This window comes from Diceros bicornis, chromosome 12 (assembly GCF_020826845.1).
Source record: "Diceros bicornis minor isolate mBicDic1 chromosome 12, mDicBic1.mat.cur, whole genome shotgun sequence".
NCBI lineage: Eukaryota > Metazoa > Chordata > Mammalia > Perissodactyla > Rhinocerotidae > Diceros > Diceros bicornis.
The window spans coordinates 38,326,894-38,347,193 of record NC_080751.1 but is presented as its reverse complement, the minus strand read 5'-3'; the positions used below and the strand labels follow the sequence as shown (position 1 = coordinate 38,347,193).

General features: G+C 50.8%; 1 protein-coding gene across 2 annotated transcripts in view; it reads left to right on the top strand.

Annotated features, from left to right (window-relative positions):
* Positions 1 to 20,300, top strand: part of TTC7A (tetratricopeptide repeat domain 7A) — a 121,528-nt gene that overhangs the window by 22,233 nt on the left and 78,995 nt on the right. For both annotated transcript variants that reach the window (XM_058551295.1, XM_058551296.1), the window contains exons 4-5: positions 7,657 to 7,787; positions 10,279 to 10,394. In XM_058551295.1, coding sequence (XP_058407278.1) covers positions 7,657 to 7,787; positions 10,279 to 10,394 — 247 coding nt within the window. The remainder of the gene's footprint in view (positions 1 to 7,656; positions 7,788 to 10,278; positions 10,395 to 20,300) is intronic.

Genomic DNA, 20,300 nt, shown 5'->3' with positions numbered 1-20,300 from the left:
TGACTGGTAGAAGATTGGCCTGGCTGTGGAGACTTTGGCCCCGGTTCACCCAAAATACTGCAGCAAGATGCTAAATTGTGAAGGTGCTGTGAAAAGTAAAAATGTGAAACACGTTAAGCAGCTGTGAGAATCATGATTTGCAAATTCTCTTCTCCTCACCCCTCAAGATTTTGTTTTTTTTTTCCTTTTTTTCTATTCTCTTTCAGTCAGTGCAACCCCAAGCTATTCTGATTTCACCTAGAATTTTGTGGTTTATTAAAACTTGAGAGAATAAACACCAGGCTGCTCCTAGGGCACGATATGGTGGCATATTTGGTTTTCGTTTTTTTCAGTCCTGGTATGGCAGGAATTAGCTGTTTATTTTGGCTTCCTTCTCCAAGGGGCGTGGGCCAGCCCCACGGCCAGCCAGTGTGGGTCAGCGCTTTGGGTCCTGCCGCCCTGGCCCCAGACTGTGGTCCACAGAGGAAGAGCCTGGCTTCCAGATGAAGAGGAAGGAGCAGGCCCCTGTTGGGGTGTCTTGGGAGGAGGCTGGATGTGTTGATTGTGTGTTCATGAAGCCTTCATGGAGTGCCTTCCTGGGCTGCGAGATAAAAAACAGGGCAAGGTGGTAAACAGAGTCACAGGAGGGAGACCCTGGGGCTGGAGAGGAAGAAGTTGGTGTGGTCTGCCCGCATCCTCTCCTGGCAGCCCTTTCCTCCATCGTTGGAGGCTACCCCGGAAAGCAGTCAGTGGGGGTGTGGAGTGCAGACAGGACTTTGAGGGTGCATTTGAAGAACCAGCACCAACGTGAGGGCCCATCCCCTGCCAGGGTAGACAGCTATAACTCAACCATCAGATACACATGTGAAAGATGGGCCACTGTGGGCTGGCCAGAAGCCTGAGATTTGGGAACTCTTGGTGAGTCACTGAGGGTAAGGAAGACTCCTGGAGTCTGGGCAGAGAGAGCAGAGGGTGCTGAAGCCAGAAGATCTGGATCTAGTCTGAACTCTACCACTTTTAGCCGAGGAGTGTTGGAATGACTCTCTTGTCCCTGAATTAGATTTGTCCTTCTAGGGAAGGGCTAAACCCCTACCTAAGAGGTCAAGGTGAGCATCACTTGAAAACGTTTTCTGAGACCATATGTCCTGCTCTTTATAATACCACCTAATTTAATTTTCGTGGCCAGCCTATGAGCTAGGCATTGTTAGTAATCCCATTTTATGCTTTCGGAAACTGAGATATTTTGAGGTATGTCCTTCCAGTCTTTTCCTATAGGTTTATATGTGACTTCTTTAGACAAAAATAAGTTCATAGAATCATATTTTATGACCTGTTTTTTAAAGTGAATATTTTATGAATCATTTTCCAATACACATCTATATCACTACTTAAAGTAGCTTCATAGCATTTCATTGTAAGAATCTATTGTAATTTAGCAAATTTGTCCCATGTTATTGGACCTATAGGTTACATCTCATTTTTTTGCCATTATAAACAGTGCTGCAGTGGATATCTTTGAAGCTAAATTTTTGTGTACATCATTATTTTTTTTTTTTTTTTTGCTGAGGAAGATTAGCCCTGAGCTAACATCTGTGCCAGCCTTCCTCTACTTTATATGTGGGTTGCCGCCACAGCGTGGCTGATGAGTGGTGTAGGTCCACACCTGGGACCTGAACCCGTGAACCTGGGCTGCAAAACAGAATGTTCTGAACTTAACCACTATGCCATGGGGCTGGCCTCTAATTTTTTTGTTTTTTTTTTAAGATAAATTCCTAGAAGTAGAGTTACTGGATCAAAGTGTGTGCACTTTTTGAAGACTTGATACAAGGAGTAAAATTACCTCCTTTTTTTTTTTTCAATTTTTTCAGTTGTAAAATATGCATAACATAAAATTTAGCATCTTAACCATTAAAATATTTTTTTATTTTTAATTGTCATGAATGCACCTAACATGAAATTTACCATCTTAACCATTTTTAAGTGTACAGTTCAGTTGTGTAAAGTACTTTCACGTTGTTGTGCAACCAATCTCCAGAACTCTTCATCTTGCGAAACTGAAACTCCCTACCTACTAAACAATTCCCTATTTGCCCCTCCACCAAGCCCCGACAACCACCATTCTACTTTCTGTCTCTATGAGTTTGACTACTCTAGGTACCTCATAGAAGTGGAATCATACACTAAATACTGTTTTTTTGTGTGACTGGCTTATTTCACTTAGCATAATGTCCTCAAGGTTCTTCCACGTTGTCATATATGGCAGGATTTCCTTACTTTTTAGGGCTGAATAATATTCAGTTGTATACATACACTACATTTTCTTTATCCATTCATCCATCAACGGACACCTCGCTTGCTTCTACTTTTTGGCTGTTGTGAATAGTGCTGCTATGAACATGGGTGTGCCAATATCTCTTCCGAGGCTGCTTTCAAGTTCTTTTGGGTATATACCCAGAAGTTGCTGGGTCATATGGCAATTCTATTTTTAATATTTTGAGGACTTGCCAGACTGTTTTCCACATTGGCTGCACCATTTTACATTCCCACAGTTGCCCCCTTTGAGTGTGATTTATGGGGTTCTTCCCTATTTGTCCTCAAGGCTTCCTCCCTGAGGGCTGAAGCAGTGACTTGCACTTCTCTCCCCTCCCCCCACAACCTGGTGTACCCAACTCTGGGCTTAGCCCTCTGTGGGTGCACTGTGGTCTTGGACCAGATGGGTAGGCGGGAGGGAGGGGGTCCACCCATCTGGAAAGTTCCATTGCAGAGGAAGCTTTGTGTTCTCCACCTCTGCATCCAGGGCCCAGGGCTCCAAGGGCAGGGCTTCTTGGAAGGGCGGCTGTCTGGGATGTGATGAGTCATCTCCGACTGAAGAGGCTGGGACCAGCCTGGGTGTTGAGCCCTGGGCTGTGCCAGGATCTGCTTGCCTCCAAACCGAAAGTGCGGAGTTAATGAAAAATCAAGCTCTGCTCTTGAAAGGGGCCCTCCCTTGGCTTTTAGAGCTGGGTGTTTTCACAGAAAGGCCCCTCTGCCAGTGGGAACCGAGTGCAGTGCTCGGAGCTTCCTGGCAGCCCCTGGCTTCCTCCCACTCACAGGGCTGCCTTACAACCCCTGGGATCCTTTGAGGGCCAGGCTCAGGAGCACCCTGTCTCCCTCTTGGATCTAGTGTTGTGGCCTGGCCACTTGTGCAAAAACACTCATGGGGCAGAGGGTGAAGGAACCCAGGGGTTGGAGTCCCCAGTAGGTTTCTGATCGGATGTTTGTGGACAGGAAAATGGACCTTCATGTGAGTCAAAGAGCAACTAAGGTAAGAAAGGCCCTTTTTAGGGGCAGACTGGGTGACTGGACTGTGACCCTCGTTAGGAAAAGCCACTGCCAGCTCCAGGAAGCTCTTTGGTCTCACGTACGTTGGAAATGATTTTACCGAGGACCACCTCAATGACCGTAGCTTCTCTGCTTTGATCTTGTAGTTCTCCAGAATCATAACTGCTTCCTTTAAAAAGGCATTATATCTATTTTTTTAAGATAAATTTTCATACAACAAGGTGCACAAATCTTAAATGTATAACTTGATGAGTTGGACAAGTGTAAATACCCATGAACACCCCAGTAAAGACAAAGAACATTTCCTTCACCCCAGAAAGTTCTTTCAGGCCCTTTCCCAGTTGATCTTCTCCCCATCCCCACCCCAGGCAATAACTGATTGGTTTCTATTAATATAGATTATACTTTTATCTTTTTTTGAATGTCATATGACTGAAATCATATAGCATGTACTTTTTGATATCTGGCTCCTTCTGCACAACATAATTTCTGAGAGATTCATCCATGTTGTATGTATATCAAGAGTTTGTCCTTTTGCTTATTTCTGAATGGTATTCCATTGTATAAATATACCACGATTTGTTTATGAATTCTGCAAGAACCACTTTTTAAGTGCAGTGGGGGAAACCCCGCTGGGCTGTATATGCGGCATGAATAAGTGTCTGCATTCATCTGTGCATTCATCCACTCTCTCACCAGACACCAGGCCCTGCTCTCGCTGGGTGCAAAGGTCAATCAGAAATGGGCAGACAGATGTAGGACAAAGGCGCACGCAAAGGAGACACAGCTACCATGTTCTGCTGGTTCTGAGCTTGGGAGACTTAAGAAGGCTTCAGAGAGGAGGTGGTTTTGCTGTGAGCTTTCAAGGAAGATGGGATTTAGAATTCTCGGAGAAGCGTGGTAGAGGGGCCCCTGATGGGAGCAGAAGGAAAAATGAAGCACAGGAAGGCAGAGGCCCCACAAATGCTAAATTCACCGCTAAGCCCACTGGAGGTTTGGGACTGGCAGCCTGAACCTGTCAGGCAGCTGGCATTGTCCATCCCTGTTCTGGGCCCAGAGGTGGGGCAGGAGGGAACCCAGGCAGCAGCACATCTCTTGGCAGGGACCACAGGGCAGCCATGTTAAAACAGATCCGCTCTGTGTCTTCTGGAGTTGCCTATGTCTTCCTGCTATCTGCGATTGGTCTCCCAGGCCAGGCCTCTGAGCAGTTTGTATGTTTGTCCCACCTTCCTGCAGGGTGCAGAGGCCACGCATCTGGGCAGGAGGGGCTAGGCTGGCGGTGAGCAGCGGGACCTGCCTTCTCCTGCCTTCCTTCTGTGTCTCCTCCACTGCTACCTCTATGCCTCCTCTCCCTTTAGTCCTCTCGGGTGAGGTGCTCTTCCCTCCTCATCATGAGTCATTTGGCAGGAGCCACGTTCACACTTGGTGACTGGGTTACTGAGTCTCTGTGTTGAGCAAAGGTCTTCATGTTCTGTGCCGGCCTTCCCCCAAGCCGAGGCACCCCGACCTTTGGACCTGTTCACACCCCAGCCTGGCAGAGGGCAAGGTCACTGAAGCCGTGTGAGTTGGAATCTGGCCAAGGAAAACAGTAATGCCTTCCCTTGTGTTTGCAGAGCCCTTTGTGCTCTGTCAGATGTGCTCAGGCTTGCTGTCCTCCAGCCCACCAGCCACTGCTTGTCGAGTGCCCACTGTGTGCCAGGTGGTAGAAAGGTGACACGATAAGGTTGATGGCTGTAAGGTGCCTACAGTCTGGCTGGGCAGTCATGTGAACAAATAAATATAAGAAATGTTGGGGCAGGAATATTCTAGACTGGGGCCCAGGGGAGGGAATGGTTGGTTATACTGGTTATGTCAGGAGGGGCGCTGTAGAGGAGGTGGCACTCAGTGGGGTAGAAGGTGAGCGTAATTTTGGGTGGACTTGGGGGGTTTGCATTCCAGGCAACAGGAGCAACCTGAGCAAGATCAGCAGTTGAAGCAGGAGGTTGGGTGTGGATGGGGCAGGTACAGTGTCCTAGTCAGCTCAGGCTGTATAGCGAAGTACCACAGACTGGGTGCCTTATAAACAACAGAAATTTATTTCTCACCATTCTGGAGGCTGGAAGTCTGAGATCAAGGCACCAGCATGGTTGAGTTCTGGTGAGGGCCCCTTCCAGGTTGCAGACTGCCAACTTCTCCCTGTCTCCTCACCTGGCAGAAGGGGTGAGGGATCTCTCTGGAGTCCCTTTTTTTTTTGAGGAAGATTAGCCTTGAGCTAACATCCATGCCCATCTTCCTCTACTTTATATGGGACACTGCCACAGCATGGCTTGACAAGCGGTGTGTCTGTGCTTGCCCAGGATCTGGGCCCGAGAACTCTGGGCCGCTGAAGTGGACTCGCCCTTAAGTGCTATGCCACCAGTCCGGCCCCTGGAGTCCCTTTTATAAGGGCATTAATCCCATTCATGAGGGCTCCACCTCCCAAAGGCCGCACCTCCTAATACCATCATCTTGGTCATTAGGTTTCAACATATGAATTTTGGGAAGACACAAACATACAATCTACAGCATATGGTGGGAGACAAGGCTGAAGAGGTGACACGGATGGATCTTGGAGAGCCTGGTGTGGAGCGTCAAGAGTTTGGAGCTTACCCTGTAGCAGCGGAGACCCCTGGAGGGTTTTTAGGGGTGGAATTGGGGAAAGATCACCCTGGGAGCCATGTACAGGATGGATTAGAGTGAGACTGGAGGCAGGGAGGCCAGTTAGGAGGCCAATGTGGTCATCCACTCAAGAGATAAAGCCTGAAATAAGGTAGTAGGAGAAGGGAAGGGGAGGGAAGGTTTGAAATGTTAGGGGCTTGGTCATCAGTTGAATGTAGGGGCTACAGGGCAGGAGAGAGTTGAGGATTCTCCTCTTATAGTTCCCTCGGTAAATTCGTCTTGAGCTCCTACGTCATGTAAAGTACGGTGTGAGGCACAAAGATGCGAGACCTGGGTTCTGCCCAGTGGGCGCTGGCCGTCCAAAGGACAGCCCTCTCTGGTCAGGTCTGGGTGAGTTACAAGTGACAGAAACACAATTTAAACTGACTTCGACCAAAAAGACAGGGGGCAGGGGTGTTTATTGGCTCATATACTGGAAAATTTTAGCAGGAAGAGCTTGTGTCTTTACGAATCTACCCTTTTCCATCATGGCTCATCTTTACTCTGCATAGACTTCATTTTTTTTTTTCATGACTAAGAGTTTATTCATTCTTTTTCCTGTCTTAAGAAAAAACGGACATAAATAGTTGTTTTCCTTTGCAGCATTCACTTCTAATAAGTATACAATGCTTTCCTTTCTTGGGTTCTTACAGCTTTTTAGTTTTTGGATTTTTTTTTGGCTTTAGAGCTATACTTTTATTTAAAAAAAATTTTTTAATTGTGGTAAAAACATATAATATAAAATTTACTATCTTAACCATTTTCAAGTGTGCAGTTCAGTGGTGTTAACTATATTCACATTATGTAGCTTCATTTTAAGGCAGGCTTTCCCTAACATTTCCAGGCTGGCCTCTCACCAGCTTACCAAACCCAGTGGAAAGAGTAAAAATTCCAGAATTAGTTCTTCTAGGCCCAGGCCGGGCCATGTGGTCATCCTTAGCCACTCACGGTGGCCCTGATGATGGTTCAGCCCGGCTCATATGCCTGCCCTGGAGGTGGAGTGGGGTCATCTCCCTCTGAACCATGTGGACTGAAACTGCAGGAGGGGTGCTCAAAGCGAAAGTGAGGTGCTATGGCTGAAAGAATGGGAAGTGGATGCCAGGGAGGCAAAATTAGCAGATGTCCACTTCAGGCAGATAAGACCTGCATGCAGGTAACTTAGGCAAACTGTTTGGTTCCACGGGAGGGGTGCGTGTAAAATGCTGCGTAATTCTAGCATCTACTGTGTACTAGGATTGTGGCAGTCCAAGAGGCTCACACTTGGCCTACATGGAGCTTTCTGCTACTGGGGGAGAGAAGAACTGGATATAAATTACCACTACACAATGTAGAAATGGGGAGCGCCTGGGGAGTGGATGTTTTCTTCTAGCAATTGGGAGGGTCAGGAATGGTTCCTGGAGGAGCTGGCCTGGAAGCATAGGCAGGCGTTGGACATGAGGGTGCCACAGTGTGATTCCCTGTGTGGGGCATGGTTGCCCGCTGTCCGCCCACCGCTTGATCCCAGCCGCCGCTAATACCACCGTTGCTTAGCCTCCTCCTTCCCCTCCGTGGACTTCTGCCTCCCACTGGCTGCTCCAGAGTGTAGGTCTCCTCGGATGAGCCCACCCTGGGCCTATGGGAAGGGCCTGGAATCGGGGGGCCTGAGCAGGGCAGGTCTGAGGTGCTCTCCTCCCCCTGCAGGCCTCTCCCTGGAACGCCTACCCAACTCCATCGCTTCCCGCCACCGCCTGACTGAGAGGGAGGAGGAGGTGATCGCCTGCTTCGAGAGGGCCTCCTGGATCGCTCAGGTGTTCCTGCAGGAGCTGGAGAAGGTGAGCTGGGAGTAACAGCGCTGTGTTCATAGCCGCCCGCTATTGAGCACCTCTATCTACGGGCCCCCCCTAAGCCCTAGGTCACCCTTGTGCAGATTAGCAAAAGGCACCCTCCACCCCTCGAAACACACTCTCCCTCATTGGTTGGAAAACTCATTATGGTAAACTGATTCTGTTAGAATGAGACCCTCTACTGCCAGAAAACAGTTTTAATGAATAGATCAGTCCATGTCATCTGTGAGGGACCAGAAACCTCCTTGGTGAGCTAAGTTTGTGCGACCAAATGTGACAGCCCTGTTTGTATCCGTTCAATTGTTCAGTCCTCACAAGGGATCTGTGAAGTAGGTATTGTATTTATCCGTGTTGAATAGATGAGGTTGAGAGAGGTTAAACCATTGCTCACCAGCCTCCCCTCGGAGGGGGTGCCGTTGGGCTGCTCCTCGCAGCTAGACATCCTTTCCTGCTCTCTGGGGCCCAGAAGCCCCCTGCTGGATCTCTTAGGGGAGGCGAGGGCTTGGGACCCATTCTCCCAGCCTGTCAGAGGCCGCAGAGAGGATGGAAATTCTCTGGCCTTCTCATCTCCTAGTTTCCACGTGGGGTCCTGTATGCACCGTCTGCAGGACAGCAGTTCCAGGTGTTAGCAGCGTGTTGTGATGGTCCCCCAGTTCTTCCTTCCTGGGGTGCTCTTGGTTAACAGGCAGCCATATTCTGCAAACAATGTGCAAAAGGTTTCTGAGTGCCTGCTTTTGGGTCTGCACTGCTCTGAGTACTTTCAGTCATTCTCTCATTTAACCCTCACATGACTGGCTGGAACACGCACTGTTGGGATTCACATTTTGCAAGTGAGGAAACTCAGGTTTGGAGAGGAGTTGAAAAGCTTCCCGGAGTTCAGACAGTTAATGAGTGGCATTGGCAGGATTTGAGGCCTGGGAGTGTGGCTCTGATTACTTGTGGGGGAGAATTTGGGGGTTGTCTTAGGCGTTCTGTTTAGTAGACGTTTAATAGATGTTAGGTAGCAGGGGCTATGGCGGAGTGGATTAGGATTGGCGTCCTGAGGGAGGAGGTGGCCATGAGCTGAGAGACTCAGAGCCCAGGAGACCAATGCTGGAATGTCAACGTAGCACCTGTTTCCATGATGGGCCTTTTGGGAGCCCTCCTCAGGCTAGGCCAGTTCCTGTAGAGCAGAGTTTCTCAATCTCTGCACTATTGACACTTGGGGCTGGGTAATTCTTTGTTGTGGGGCCGCCCAGTGTATTGTAAAATGTTCAGCAGCATCCCTGGCCTCTACCCACGAGATGACAGCAGTTCCCCCCCCAAATTGTGACAACCCAGAATGCCTCCAGATATTGTCAGTGTCCCTGGAAGGCAAAATCACCGCCCTATTGAGAGTCACTGCCCTGGAGTCCCTCTGCTGGGCCGGACTTCAGAAGGAAAGGAGAAGTGATTGTGGGGCTCAGCAAAAACAGGACTTGAGCGCATCCCCTGGCAGAGGTCCACGCGGAGACTTGACGGGGTTGAGTTGACCTCTGCCAAGGTCATGTGGATCACTGCAAGATGGCAATGTTTTAGGCTTTTCACATTTGAGTTACATGTGGTTTGGAGGAAACTTTCATGAAAAAGATAGTCTCCCATTCAGCTAGAAGCCTAGGCTTTGGACTCTTAAAAGGGGATTAAAGTGATGAGCTATAGTGACGTCCAGGGCTGGAACCAGTGAGCAGACAAATGGGCCCTGATAGCTGGTTATCTCAGGTCAAGGGAGGGCAGGCCATGGAACCCTGTGCATTCTCAGAAATGCTCTCTCTCCCTCCTAAGACCCAGCCCCAACCTCTGAGGAGCTAAGAACCTCTCTTAAATCTGCTTCAATTTCTAAAAGACACAGTGGATGGCTTGTTGCTTTCTTTCTTGGATCAGAGAAGGGAGGTGGCATAGTAAAGGCAGGCCTATCGCGGTGGTGTGGGCGACCCTTTTAGAGCTGAGGCTTAAGGACAGCTCAGTTAATAACGTAACTGTTCCTCAGCTTTTCCTGGAGCCTGGGGTTCCCAGCCCTCCAGCTATTCTGATGTTCCATGGTTCTATGACAGGGGCAATGCAGTGCCTGGCGTATGGTAGACACTCAAGTGTTTGTTGAATGAATGAACAATAGCCTAGAATCTGCAGCCAGCCAGACTTGAGTTTGAGGTCCAGGTGCACACCAGCTTTGGGACCTTAGGCACTTTCTGAGCCTCAGTTTCCTCATCTACAAAATGCGGACAAAACCAGCCTTGGAGGGCTATTGTGGACATCGGGCATTTGGATGGGGAGAGCGTTTAGACATATTTTAAATTAAAGCAAGTTAGGTTGAGTTTGGTCTGAGTATTGCACTCTGGGCCCCGAGGTGGCTGGGGACTTGGGGTGTTGATGGGGTCACTGCCTCTGCCTGGGCTGACCCTTGCTCTGGCCCCTCTGCCTCGGACATTTGAGACAGTGGCTCTCTCTGTGTTCCCCTTCCCAGGTCACAAATAACACCACGTCACGGCATCTGAAAGGCTCTCACCCGGTTGACTATGAGCTCACCTACTTCCTGGAAGCCGCCCTCCAGAGCGCTTACGTGACAAACCTGAAGAAGGGGTAGGTCGCCTGCAGACAGGCAGGACCTGGACGTTTCTCTCTGGGCCGGGGTGCTGCTGATGTGGGTTGCGCAAGTCTGGCCTCCCTCTCCTCTGACCTGCCTCTGTGCGTGTGCGCTCTCTCAGAGGATCGATGGGGCTGGCTTGTTCACATCTTGTCAGAAGCTGCCGAGGCAATAAAGCCTGCACGTGCTCTGGAGGAGAGCTGCTGAGAAGAGAAACGGGAGTGGTTATCTTTAGAAGGAAGAGGTGTGGGAGCCTGGAGGATGATGTGGGAGAGGAAGGACGGTGAGCGGGCCGTGGGTGCTAGTCTGGGGGTGGTCCCTGTCACCGAGGCGTCGGGTAAAGTCATTTCGCTTCTTGGAGCTTCATTCTCCCCAAAAATCAAACAGAAAAGGTGATTCCTGCTTATTCCAACTTCGAAGGGGCAGTGAGATGCGAGCGGAAGTGTAGTGAAAATAAAGGACTGGCATCATTTTGGAGGAGCAGCTGCCCCTGCTGATGGGGTGGTAGAAAGCTCGTCCTCCAGTTGACTCGAGGGCCCTGGGAATACTCACCTGGTAACCCTTCCTCAGTCTGTTGGAGTTAAGCAGGGCGCCCTCCCTGTATGAGGAGTGCAGTTGATACTTCCATCTGTGCAGGAAGGGATGGTGGTGTGGGCGCCAGGCCCGGAGTGGCGCTTCATGGGTGTGTTGGGTGGTGGTGGGGAGGGAAGAAAAAGCTACACAATCCGGGGGATGCGTTGGAGGCAACCGTGGCTCTTAGGCAGTTCTGCAGTGGTCAGTCCTGCCTGCCGGGAAGGCCTCCACCAGTCCAGAGACTAGCAGGTGCGGCTGGGGTTTCCTGTGCCCCATCGGCCTCTGCCTTGGCATCATTATCACCTCTGCAGACACTGTGGGCTGGGGCCAAGAGGACATCCCAGGCAAGTGGAGGGACTCACATATGCTGAGTGCAGCCAGTCACCTTGGAGCCTTGGCACATGTCTCTCACTGCAGCCTCCAAGGCAGTGGTGGGTCAGCCAAACAGGTATTACCTCCTTCTCACAGGTGAGGAAACTAAGCATCAGGATCACGGAGCTTTCTTTGCTCTGACGGGCTGGAGTCCTTTGAAGCCCAAATTTCATTTTTGGTCTGATTTATTTTGTTAAATTTCACTTTATTCGTTCTCTTAATTTCACATTTTTTTTTAATAGGGGATTCTTGCACATGATACCAAATTAAAAAGGTACAAAAGAATAGACAGTAAAAAGTTTCCCTTCTGCCTCCATCCTCTACCTCCTGGTTCCTGTATAGTCAGTTGTACTAGTCTTCTATATCATTCTAAGATAATCAGCAGGATACACAAGCGATTGTATATGTATATTATTTTCCCCCTTTTTTCTATACATATTCTGCCCCTTGCATTTTTTTATTTTATTTTTTATTTATTTATTTATTTTTTGTGAGGAAGATCAGCCCTGAGCTAACATCCGATGCCAATCCTCCTCTTTTTGCTGAGGAAGACTGGCCCTGGGCTAACACCCGTGCCCATCTTCTTCCACTTTATATGGGATGCCACCACAGCATGGCTTGACAAGTGGTGCATCGCTGCGCCCCCTGGGGATCCAAACCTGTGAACCCCGGGCTGCCAAAGCGGAGCATGCACACTTAACTGCTAGGCCACCAGGCCGGCCCCATTTTTTTATTTCAAGTATATCTCTTGAAGATTGTTCCACATCAGAGATGCCTTTTCTTTTGCACCGCTGCATAGTATTCCATAGTATCCCATACTACGAATGTAATTTACTTTGTTTACTCCATTTCCAACCAATGGACAGCTAGGTCTCCTCTAGACTTGGATTCTTTTCAACATGGCCCAGAGTCCAGAACAGAACCACGCCTGTGCGTTATTTCACAGTGGGAGTCTGTCTGTAAGGTGATTTCCTAGACAGGGAAGTTCGGTGTCAAAAGGTCGTTTTGATGGAGATGGCCAACTTGGGCCTTGTAGGGGCTGTGCCAATTTCTCTTCCAGCAGGGCGTGTGAGAAAGGCAGCTTCATAAACACTCGCAACACAGTGCAAGTGTTTTGATGTTTTATTGATCTTGATTGGTGAAATATGGTATCTCAGCGTCATTTTAAATTTGCGTTTTTCTGAAGAGTGAGGTTAATATATTTTTATGTGTTAAGAACTGTTTGCACCTTTAAAAAATATATAATTTATAGATCCCTTCCCCCTCCCAGTTTACATAAATAGTATAATAATAATGTTTATAGTGGAAACTTTGGAAAATACATAAAAATATAAAATAGAAAAATAAAAATCACATATTCAACTTTTGGATCAAGGATTGGCAAATTCTGACCTGGCCATCCGCCTGCTTTTGTAAATAAAATTTTATTGGAACACAGCTCGCCCACTCATTTAGGTATCATCTATTTTTATGGCTGCTTTAGAGCAAACTGCAGAGTTACGTGACTCCAAGCCAAAATGTTTATTATCTGGTCCTTTACAGAAAAACATCCCAGACCCTGTGCTCTAGATAATTACTATGTATCTTTCATGTTTTTCTATCTATGGATATGCAGGTATATTTTTTCCTTCCTTTTTTAAACAGCAACAACAAAATAGTATCCTAGAGGGATGCTGCTTTGTAGCCTGCTCATTCCACTCAGGGCTGGGCTGCCAGCCTCTTTCGTGTTCCTGCTCATCTCTCTTCCCCATGACATTGCTCTCTGTGGGAGTCAAGGGGAAGGTGGCTGAGCCCACTCCTGCAGGCTGGCTCAGGGCTAGGTGGGCCGTATCACGAGGACCTCAGCCTTGAGCTGAGCCCTGTGGGAGGGGGGATTCCCAGAGGCAGGAGGAGTCTGGGAGGGGAGGAGGAGGTAGGAGGAGACCGAGGTTCCAGGAGGGGATCTGCAGGAGGGTCCTTGGCCAAATAAGTTTGGGTAACAGTGGGTTGAAGACTTCCCAGACCCTCCAGAATAGGAACTCGAAGGAGCATGAATGAGGGTAGTCCATTTCCAGAAGGAGGCAAAGGCATGTAAAGGGTTTGACATGGAACCCTTGTTTGGGGGTGGGTCTGTGGGGACCACTTTTCGGGAACCAGTGCTCTGGGATTCCAAGGGGAGCAGTTGGGCTGAAACATAGGGTTCTGGCCCAGGCAGCTTCTCCATCCAGTGGCTGTCCCTGTCCAGCCGGCAGCCCTGTCCCATCAGAGCTCCATCCCTTTCGGGGTGTTGGAAGCCCTGAGCTTCAGTGCTCAACTGCCTGGAAGAGGAGAAGTAGAGTCCCATGCCCAGAATTCGGAGCGCGCATGGTGAGGACCCTCCCATGGTGGCTGAGATGGCTGTAGGTGGGCGCGGGCCCTGGCTGTTAGAAGAGGTGGAGGTGTCGCACAGTCCCTGCCTTCCTCATGGTGAGAACAGGTGGAAAGAAGGGTCCCAACCAGGAACCAGGCTGTCTCCCTGCTCTCTCCTCATACGTGAACACCCACCAGAGCACCTGATTCATCAAAGGGTTTATTATCATTTATTTGTATGTTTTGTGCAATCCACAGCTGGACAGGCTGCTTGCCCGAGCTTGAACTTTACACCTTTTGTTTTGTTTTTCTTTTTTTGTGTGTGTTCATTTCTCAAGTGCTAGGCCGGGGAGACGGTGGTGTCCCCGTTTGGGACATGTGGCTCGAGAGGCCCAGAGAGCAGAGGTGGCTCACCCCTCAAGGTGGGGCTGGCTCCAGAGCCCGGGCTCCCCAGACCACCCTGCGGCCATGGAGCTGGGGCCAGGGGCGTGTCGCAGGGACTCTGGGGAGCACACCTCCTCTGCCCCACCTCCACCATCTGCTGTTTTTTTGTCCTTTTTCCGTTGCTGAACTTCAGTTTCAGAGAGACGGGGGCCCAACGGGCTGGTTCCTGTTTTTGTAGGCCAGGCGGCTGCCACCGGGCGGCTGTTCTATAGCTTGTAACTGCCCTTTTCCTGGCTCTGCCCCTCCCCCTGGGGAACCCCTCCGCCTGCAGCTGTGAGCTCTCTGGGATGAATGAGGGACCCTCGGCCCCTGCCTGCAGAGATTGGAAGGAGGGGCGGGGCTTGTTACCCAAAGGCTCGTCCGAACCACGAAGCCCAGTGTGAGCCCGGGGAGGGTGAACCTCTGCAGCCTGTTTGTGCAAATAAAGTTTTATTGGAACAGAGACGCGCCCATTGTCCCCCACAGAGTTGAGCAGTTGTAATTGAGACCGTATGGCAGATCCTAAAATATTACTCTCTGTGCCCTTTACAAAAGAGTTTGCTGACGCCCGTTTGCTGACACCCGCTCTACATTTAAGAAGGACCCCCTCCCAACCCTCTTGTAGGAGAGGACCTGCTCTTCTCCTTCTGTGTGGGAGCCCTGTGGAGTAGATTCTGTGGGGAGGGGACAATTCTGATTTCAGTGTTCTGTCCCCTTCATTCATTCAACAAATATTATACTGGTACGTGCCACTTATTAAGTGGTAAATTTGTGCCAGGCACTTGTTAAGTGCTTTGCTCGCACGTGTATTTAGTCTTCCCGGCAGCCCTCTGCAGTAGGTGTTGTAGTTAGTTGGCATCCCCATTTTACAGATGGGGAACTGAGGCACAGAGAACATAAGTGACTTGTTCTGGGTGGAGCCAGGATTGTGTGTACAGGTCCTGGCTGACGCTGTTAACCACTAGGCTACGCTGCCCACCGCATTAATAGGACCCTGCTGCTACCTCCAAGGTGCTCACAGCCTAGCATTTGTTCCCCTGAGTGTGCTCGTGCGTAGTAGGTGGTTTGAAGGGCACCCTCGCCGTCTGGAGGCTGTCAGGGCCGGGCCTGGGAGTGGGGGGCCACTCAGTGACCCTGCGCGAGTTCCTCCTATGCCCCTCCCCTCTAACAGGGGGCTCTGTTTGTCCTGCATCCCAGGGGGTGTCAGGGTCCAAGGAGAGGGAGGGAATGAAGAGACACTTGAGTACCGAACTCAGAGCACTGGAGATATTGCTGTAAACCCTTCTCCACTGAGGTCCCCCACCTCCACCCCTCAGGGCTGCCCGCTCCCTTCCCCACACTGCATTTCTGCAGGTGTGGTGGGTTAAGGTGAACGTCAAGGACAGCCAGGAGAGAAGGAGGGAGAAGACCAGCAGTTATCAAGCACCTGCTGTGTGCCAGGCTGCACCACGTGCTCAGCACACAACGCTCTGTGAAGGAGGTCGTGTGACCCCAATTCACTAGCGAGGGGGCGAGGCCCAAAGAGGTTGAGTAACTTGCCCTACCTCGCCCCCTGGGATTCCAGCTTCAGATCTGAGTGGCCTGGAAACCCATGCCGTTCCAGTTTTGGGGGTGTGGAAAGCCAGCCTGGGCAGCCTGCAGGGTGTGTGGGAGAAGGACAGGGCCCTGGTGATGTTGGGGCTGATCCTTGGTATGCTGAGTCAGGGTGCTCCTTGCCATTCGGGACGAGTCCCCGTTCTCAGAGGGGGGCTCCTCCTCCTGAAGCCGGTACCACTCCTCCCCAGGGGGGGCCTGTCTCCTCCTCTGTCTTCGTTCTGCACATTCAGGTTGTGTGTGTGTGTGTGTGTGTGTGTGTGTGTGTGTGTGCACGTGTGTGCGTGGTGGTGGGGCCAAGGGTGGGCAGAGGCATTAACCGACCATCACCCCTCCAGGAAAGCCCAAGTGATTTCAGTTACTTTTCTGTTCCTCTTACTCTGTTCCCCTCCCTTCCTCCTCCTTTCTTCCTGAAGCACAAATTTCAGTCCTTCGAGCCAGGATGCTGACTCTCCTCCCCCAGCCCCCACCTCGCTTCCCAAATAGAGAGGAATGGAAATTGAATCATCATTTCTTTCCAAGCAGCAGGCCAAACATTTGAAAGCCTGAGTGTGAGCAGCGGTCCCAGGACACGTGGCAGCCACTCAGCCCCTCTCTCTCTTTCCTGTGGCCACATGCAGCCCAGAAGTGGCCCTGGATGTGACGGATGTGTAAAGCAGGGCTGGAGCTTTGTGTGTCTGGCTGGGCTTTAAATAACATCTTTACACTTTTCCTCTTAACAGTAGCTAGTATTTGTTGAATATTTACTGCATGCCAGGCAGAATGCTAATACCTTTACATGTAAACCTGTGAAGCAGGAACTAAGAACATCCTCATTTTACTGAAGAACTTGCCCAAAGTCACAGGGCTAACAGGTGGTTTGGCCAGCAAACCTGGGGCTGAACTGGGTCTGTCCAACCCCACAGCCCGAGGCCGTGCTCGTTACACAGTCCCGGGCCCAGCATACCACCCGCCCACCTGTGGGTCCACGTCAGTGAGCTCTTGTCATCACACGTTATGGTCTTCAGGTCAAAGTTACATCTTCCTAGATGAATCACCAGTTCCAGTATTTTTCTTATACATTCGTTGTTATAAGAAGTTTAAAAATATATAGTTACTCTAGCCCAGGGTCTTTCAACGTCAGCACTCTTGACATTTTGGGCCAGATACCCTTCGTTGTGGAGGCCTATCCTATACATTGTAGGTTTTAGCGACATCCTTGGCCTCCAGCCACTAGATGCCAATAGCTCCTTCCGCTCCCAAGTGTGAGACTAAACATGTCTCCAGAGATTGACAAATGTCCTGGGGACCAAAATTGCCCCCAGTTGAGAGCCACTGTCTTAGCCTAAGGTGGGTAAAGCAAAAGTTCCGGGGGAGATTGGGACCCACATACCTGAGGTCAGGTCATCTTCTCCAGGGTGGCTCTGAAAAGTCTCATAAAGGGCTCCAGAGCCATTTCCTGCTGGTTAAATTCACCCCCACTGGCCTGGGCTTGGGGTGTTTGGGAAGGGGGAGAAACCCTTCCCCGTGTTCAGCGGGGGAGTGGGACTAAGGTGGAACAGCCCAGAGAGGAGCCCAGCAGTTCCTTTCGCAGACAGCCTCTGAGAGCCCACCGTGAGCCAGGCGCCCCACCCTACTCGCGGGGCTGGAGCTGGGAACAGATGAGGTCCCTCCTTATGGAGCTCACATCCCAGCGGACAACGAAGGAGCCAAATGTAGACGTTCAGACAGTGCTCTGTGTAGGGAGGAAGAAAAGGCAGGGAGGTGGGGGTGCTGCCTGGGACAGGGTGGGCTCCGAGGAGACACTTCATCCTGGGGGCCAGATGGAGTGGAGCCAGGGGCTGAGGTGCTGCTCGGGTGTTAGAAGAGGTTCCTTAGGGCCTAAGGAACAGGGAGAGATGGTGGGACCTGCTTCTGGGCTAGAGTCTGAGAGCCGGAGCTCGTGCCGATGTGGGCCTGGGGTGGACGTGGGAGGAGCCCCTGCTGAGAAGGAGGTGCTCTGCCCCTGGGGTGAGATGGCCACAAGCAGTGCTTGCTCCCAGGGTCCAGCCTAGTCCCTCCAGTTGAGAATTTGACATAGTTTAAAGGGTGTGGTGGTCTCCACAGTGTAAAGTGGGTGACCTTTGCTTGACCTCCAGACAGCGCTTCTCCTTTTTCTGAGCTTCAGCGGAGCCTGGGCCTCCCTCACGCTGGCTGTGTCTGAAACCGCTGGCCAGTTACTCATTCAGTGTCTGAGGGACATTAATTTTTTCCAGGGCCTTGCCCTATTTATCCAGCAGTTAATTCCCCCCGATGACTCCTGCCCCTTGCTCTGTGGCTGATGACAGGGTTCGTAAGTGACCTGGAACTGAAAGCACTAGCCTGAAAGGACAATCAGGAATTGGGACGCCCCCTCCGAAAGGGCCGGGGCCTGGGACGCCTGGGGTTCACTTCCCCTCGCTGCCACCAGAGGGCAGCCATGGACTCTGTCAGAGCCTCGAGCTGGGCTGTGCTGCCGACGCCAGCCGCCAGGAGGGGGCACCTTTCTGACACGTTCTTGTGTGGGCAATGGCAGCTGGGCCCAGGGTGCTGGCTGTGGAGGAGGCTTGATTCTCCTTTGCGTGAAGCAGCTCCAGGGGTGAGGCAGTAAGGGGAGCGGGGCGCGATGCAATGCCAGGGAAGCTGACTGTCCCTGTCGGTGGCCCTGACCTCACTAGGACGGAGTCTCTGGGCATCTCCCAAGAACAAGAACGTGAGCCAGCTTGGCTCCTTCCCCTGGAGTGGGCAAGGGGCCATTTCTCTTTGGGGTGGTTTTTGCCTTTCCTTCTGCCCAGACCTGGCAGAGCCCATTCTTGGCTCAGGGCTGGGAGTGAGCTGGGGCCATGTGTGTTGAACCAGGTGGGCTATATGTTTTGTGCACGTTCTTTAAAAAAAATTTTTTTTTTTAATTACTAAAACAATATGTGCTCATTGTACCAAAACCAAACAATAGAGAAGGGAGTGTGTATTTTCTTAGGGAGTTCCCCGGGGCTTGGCAGGTTGTTCAGCCTTATGAAAGCACTCTCCCTTTCTGCTGTGCATGTGTGTGTGTATGTGTGTGTCTGTGTCTGTGTGCGCCCTCCACCTTGCCAGCTGGGTGCTGAGTCGGAGAGGCAGCTAAGGCAGCCTGGGCTGCAGGTGGCTATGGAGGGAGGGGGCCTCTGCTAAATGAGGAAGCCCCTTAGAAAACCCAGCCTGCTGTTTGGTATGACCCCGTGGTGGGTGTGTCCAATCAGCAGTAATTTTGTCTGATTCTCTGCAGCCACCCCGTCTCTGCAGCGTTGGGTGAGGACAGGAGAGAGATTGCTCTAAAGGGGATCAGGGGCCGGAATCACCCAAGGGAGAAGCCCAGGAGATCCTCCCGGTGGTCCATGTCATGCTTTGGGAGCACAGGGAGAGCTCTGAGGCCCACTGGGGCCCCTTCCGTCCTCTCTCAATGCACAGCCTTTATTTATTGTTAGTACCCACTGTCCATCCTTCACCTCACTAGAAAGGAAAGATCCCCTTGCCTGGACATCCCCAGTGCCCAACAAGGGAAGGGTCACAACCTTTTTCTGGGGCTGGGGGATGAAGACAAGAGCTTTAGGTTTTGAAACAGATGCTGTAGGTCTATGGCGGGAGTGAACAGCTTGATAACCATTTGAACTTCACCTGACCTTGACTCCTGATTCAACCCTCCAGCTGTTGGGATCTGCCAGCTGGCTGTGCTCTTGTGGGTCTTTGACCAGAAACCTCTCATACACAATTAGCAGTGCCAACCCTGAAACGGGGACTTCTGGTCAGGATCATAGGCACCAGTGTCTGTTTAGGTTCCATTCAACCATAAATCCCATGCAGTTTCTCCTTCTCTGTTCAAATCAAACCACAGTCCCCCCCACCAGAAAATTTGCTGAGCACCTACTGTATACCAAATGCTTTTTAAGCTCTGAATAAATCAAGAGTGTGGCTAATTTAACAGACCTTCTGTGCAGAGCCGTGAATAAGATGTTCATTCACTCATCCAGTCTCTTAGTTCATTCCAGCAGTGTTTGTTGGGTTCCTGGTGAGGACAAGGACTGCTTGCAGTAGGCACTTTGTAGAGACTTAGTTGAGTCCTGGGAGTCCTGGAGTTCAAATGGCCAGGAAAGGAAAGTGTAACCGTGCCAGGTCCAAAAAAAAGGTGTTGTCTTTCTCGAGGGTCTTTTTAGTTAAAAGGCGGTAAAATCTGAACCCCCTTGTGCCTGCAGTAAGCCCGCCTCTCCCCTTGGGTAAGTGACAGCCTGGAGAGGCAAGCGTCTCCCAGGCTTTCATTTTCCTATTGGAAAATGACTTCTTGAGTGCCTTCTACATGCCCAGTGTTGCGCTGCTACCTGGGATAATGAAGCCAGCCTCACCAATGTCATCAGAAGCTGCGAAGACTGAATGAGACGGGGCGCTTTGACAAATCTGCGTGGCTGCTGCCTGCTGCTGATGAGGGGACCCGAGGAGCGTGCCACCTCCCTGCACCTCCCACCTGGAAGCCTCCTAAGATGAGCTGTTTTCCTTGGCCCATCCCGGCATGCACACCTCCTTTTTCTTTCTGTTCCTGGCCAGCCGGGCTTTACTTGAGTTGGAATCAGCAGCTTCTTGGCTTCTCC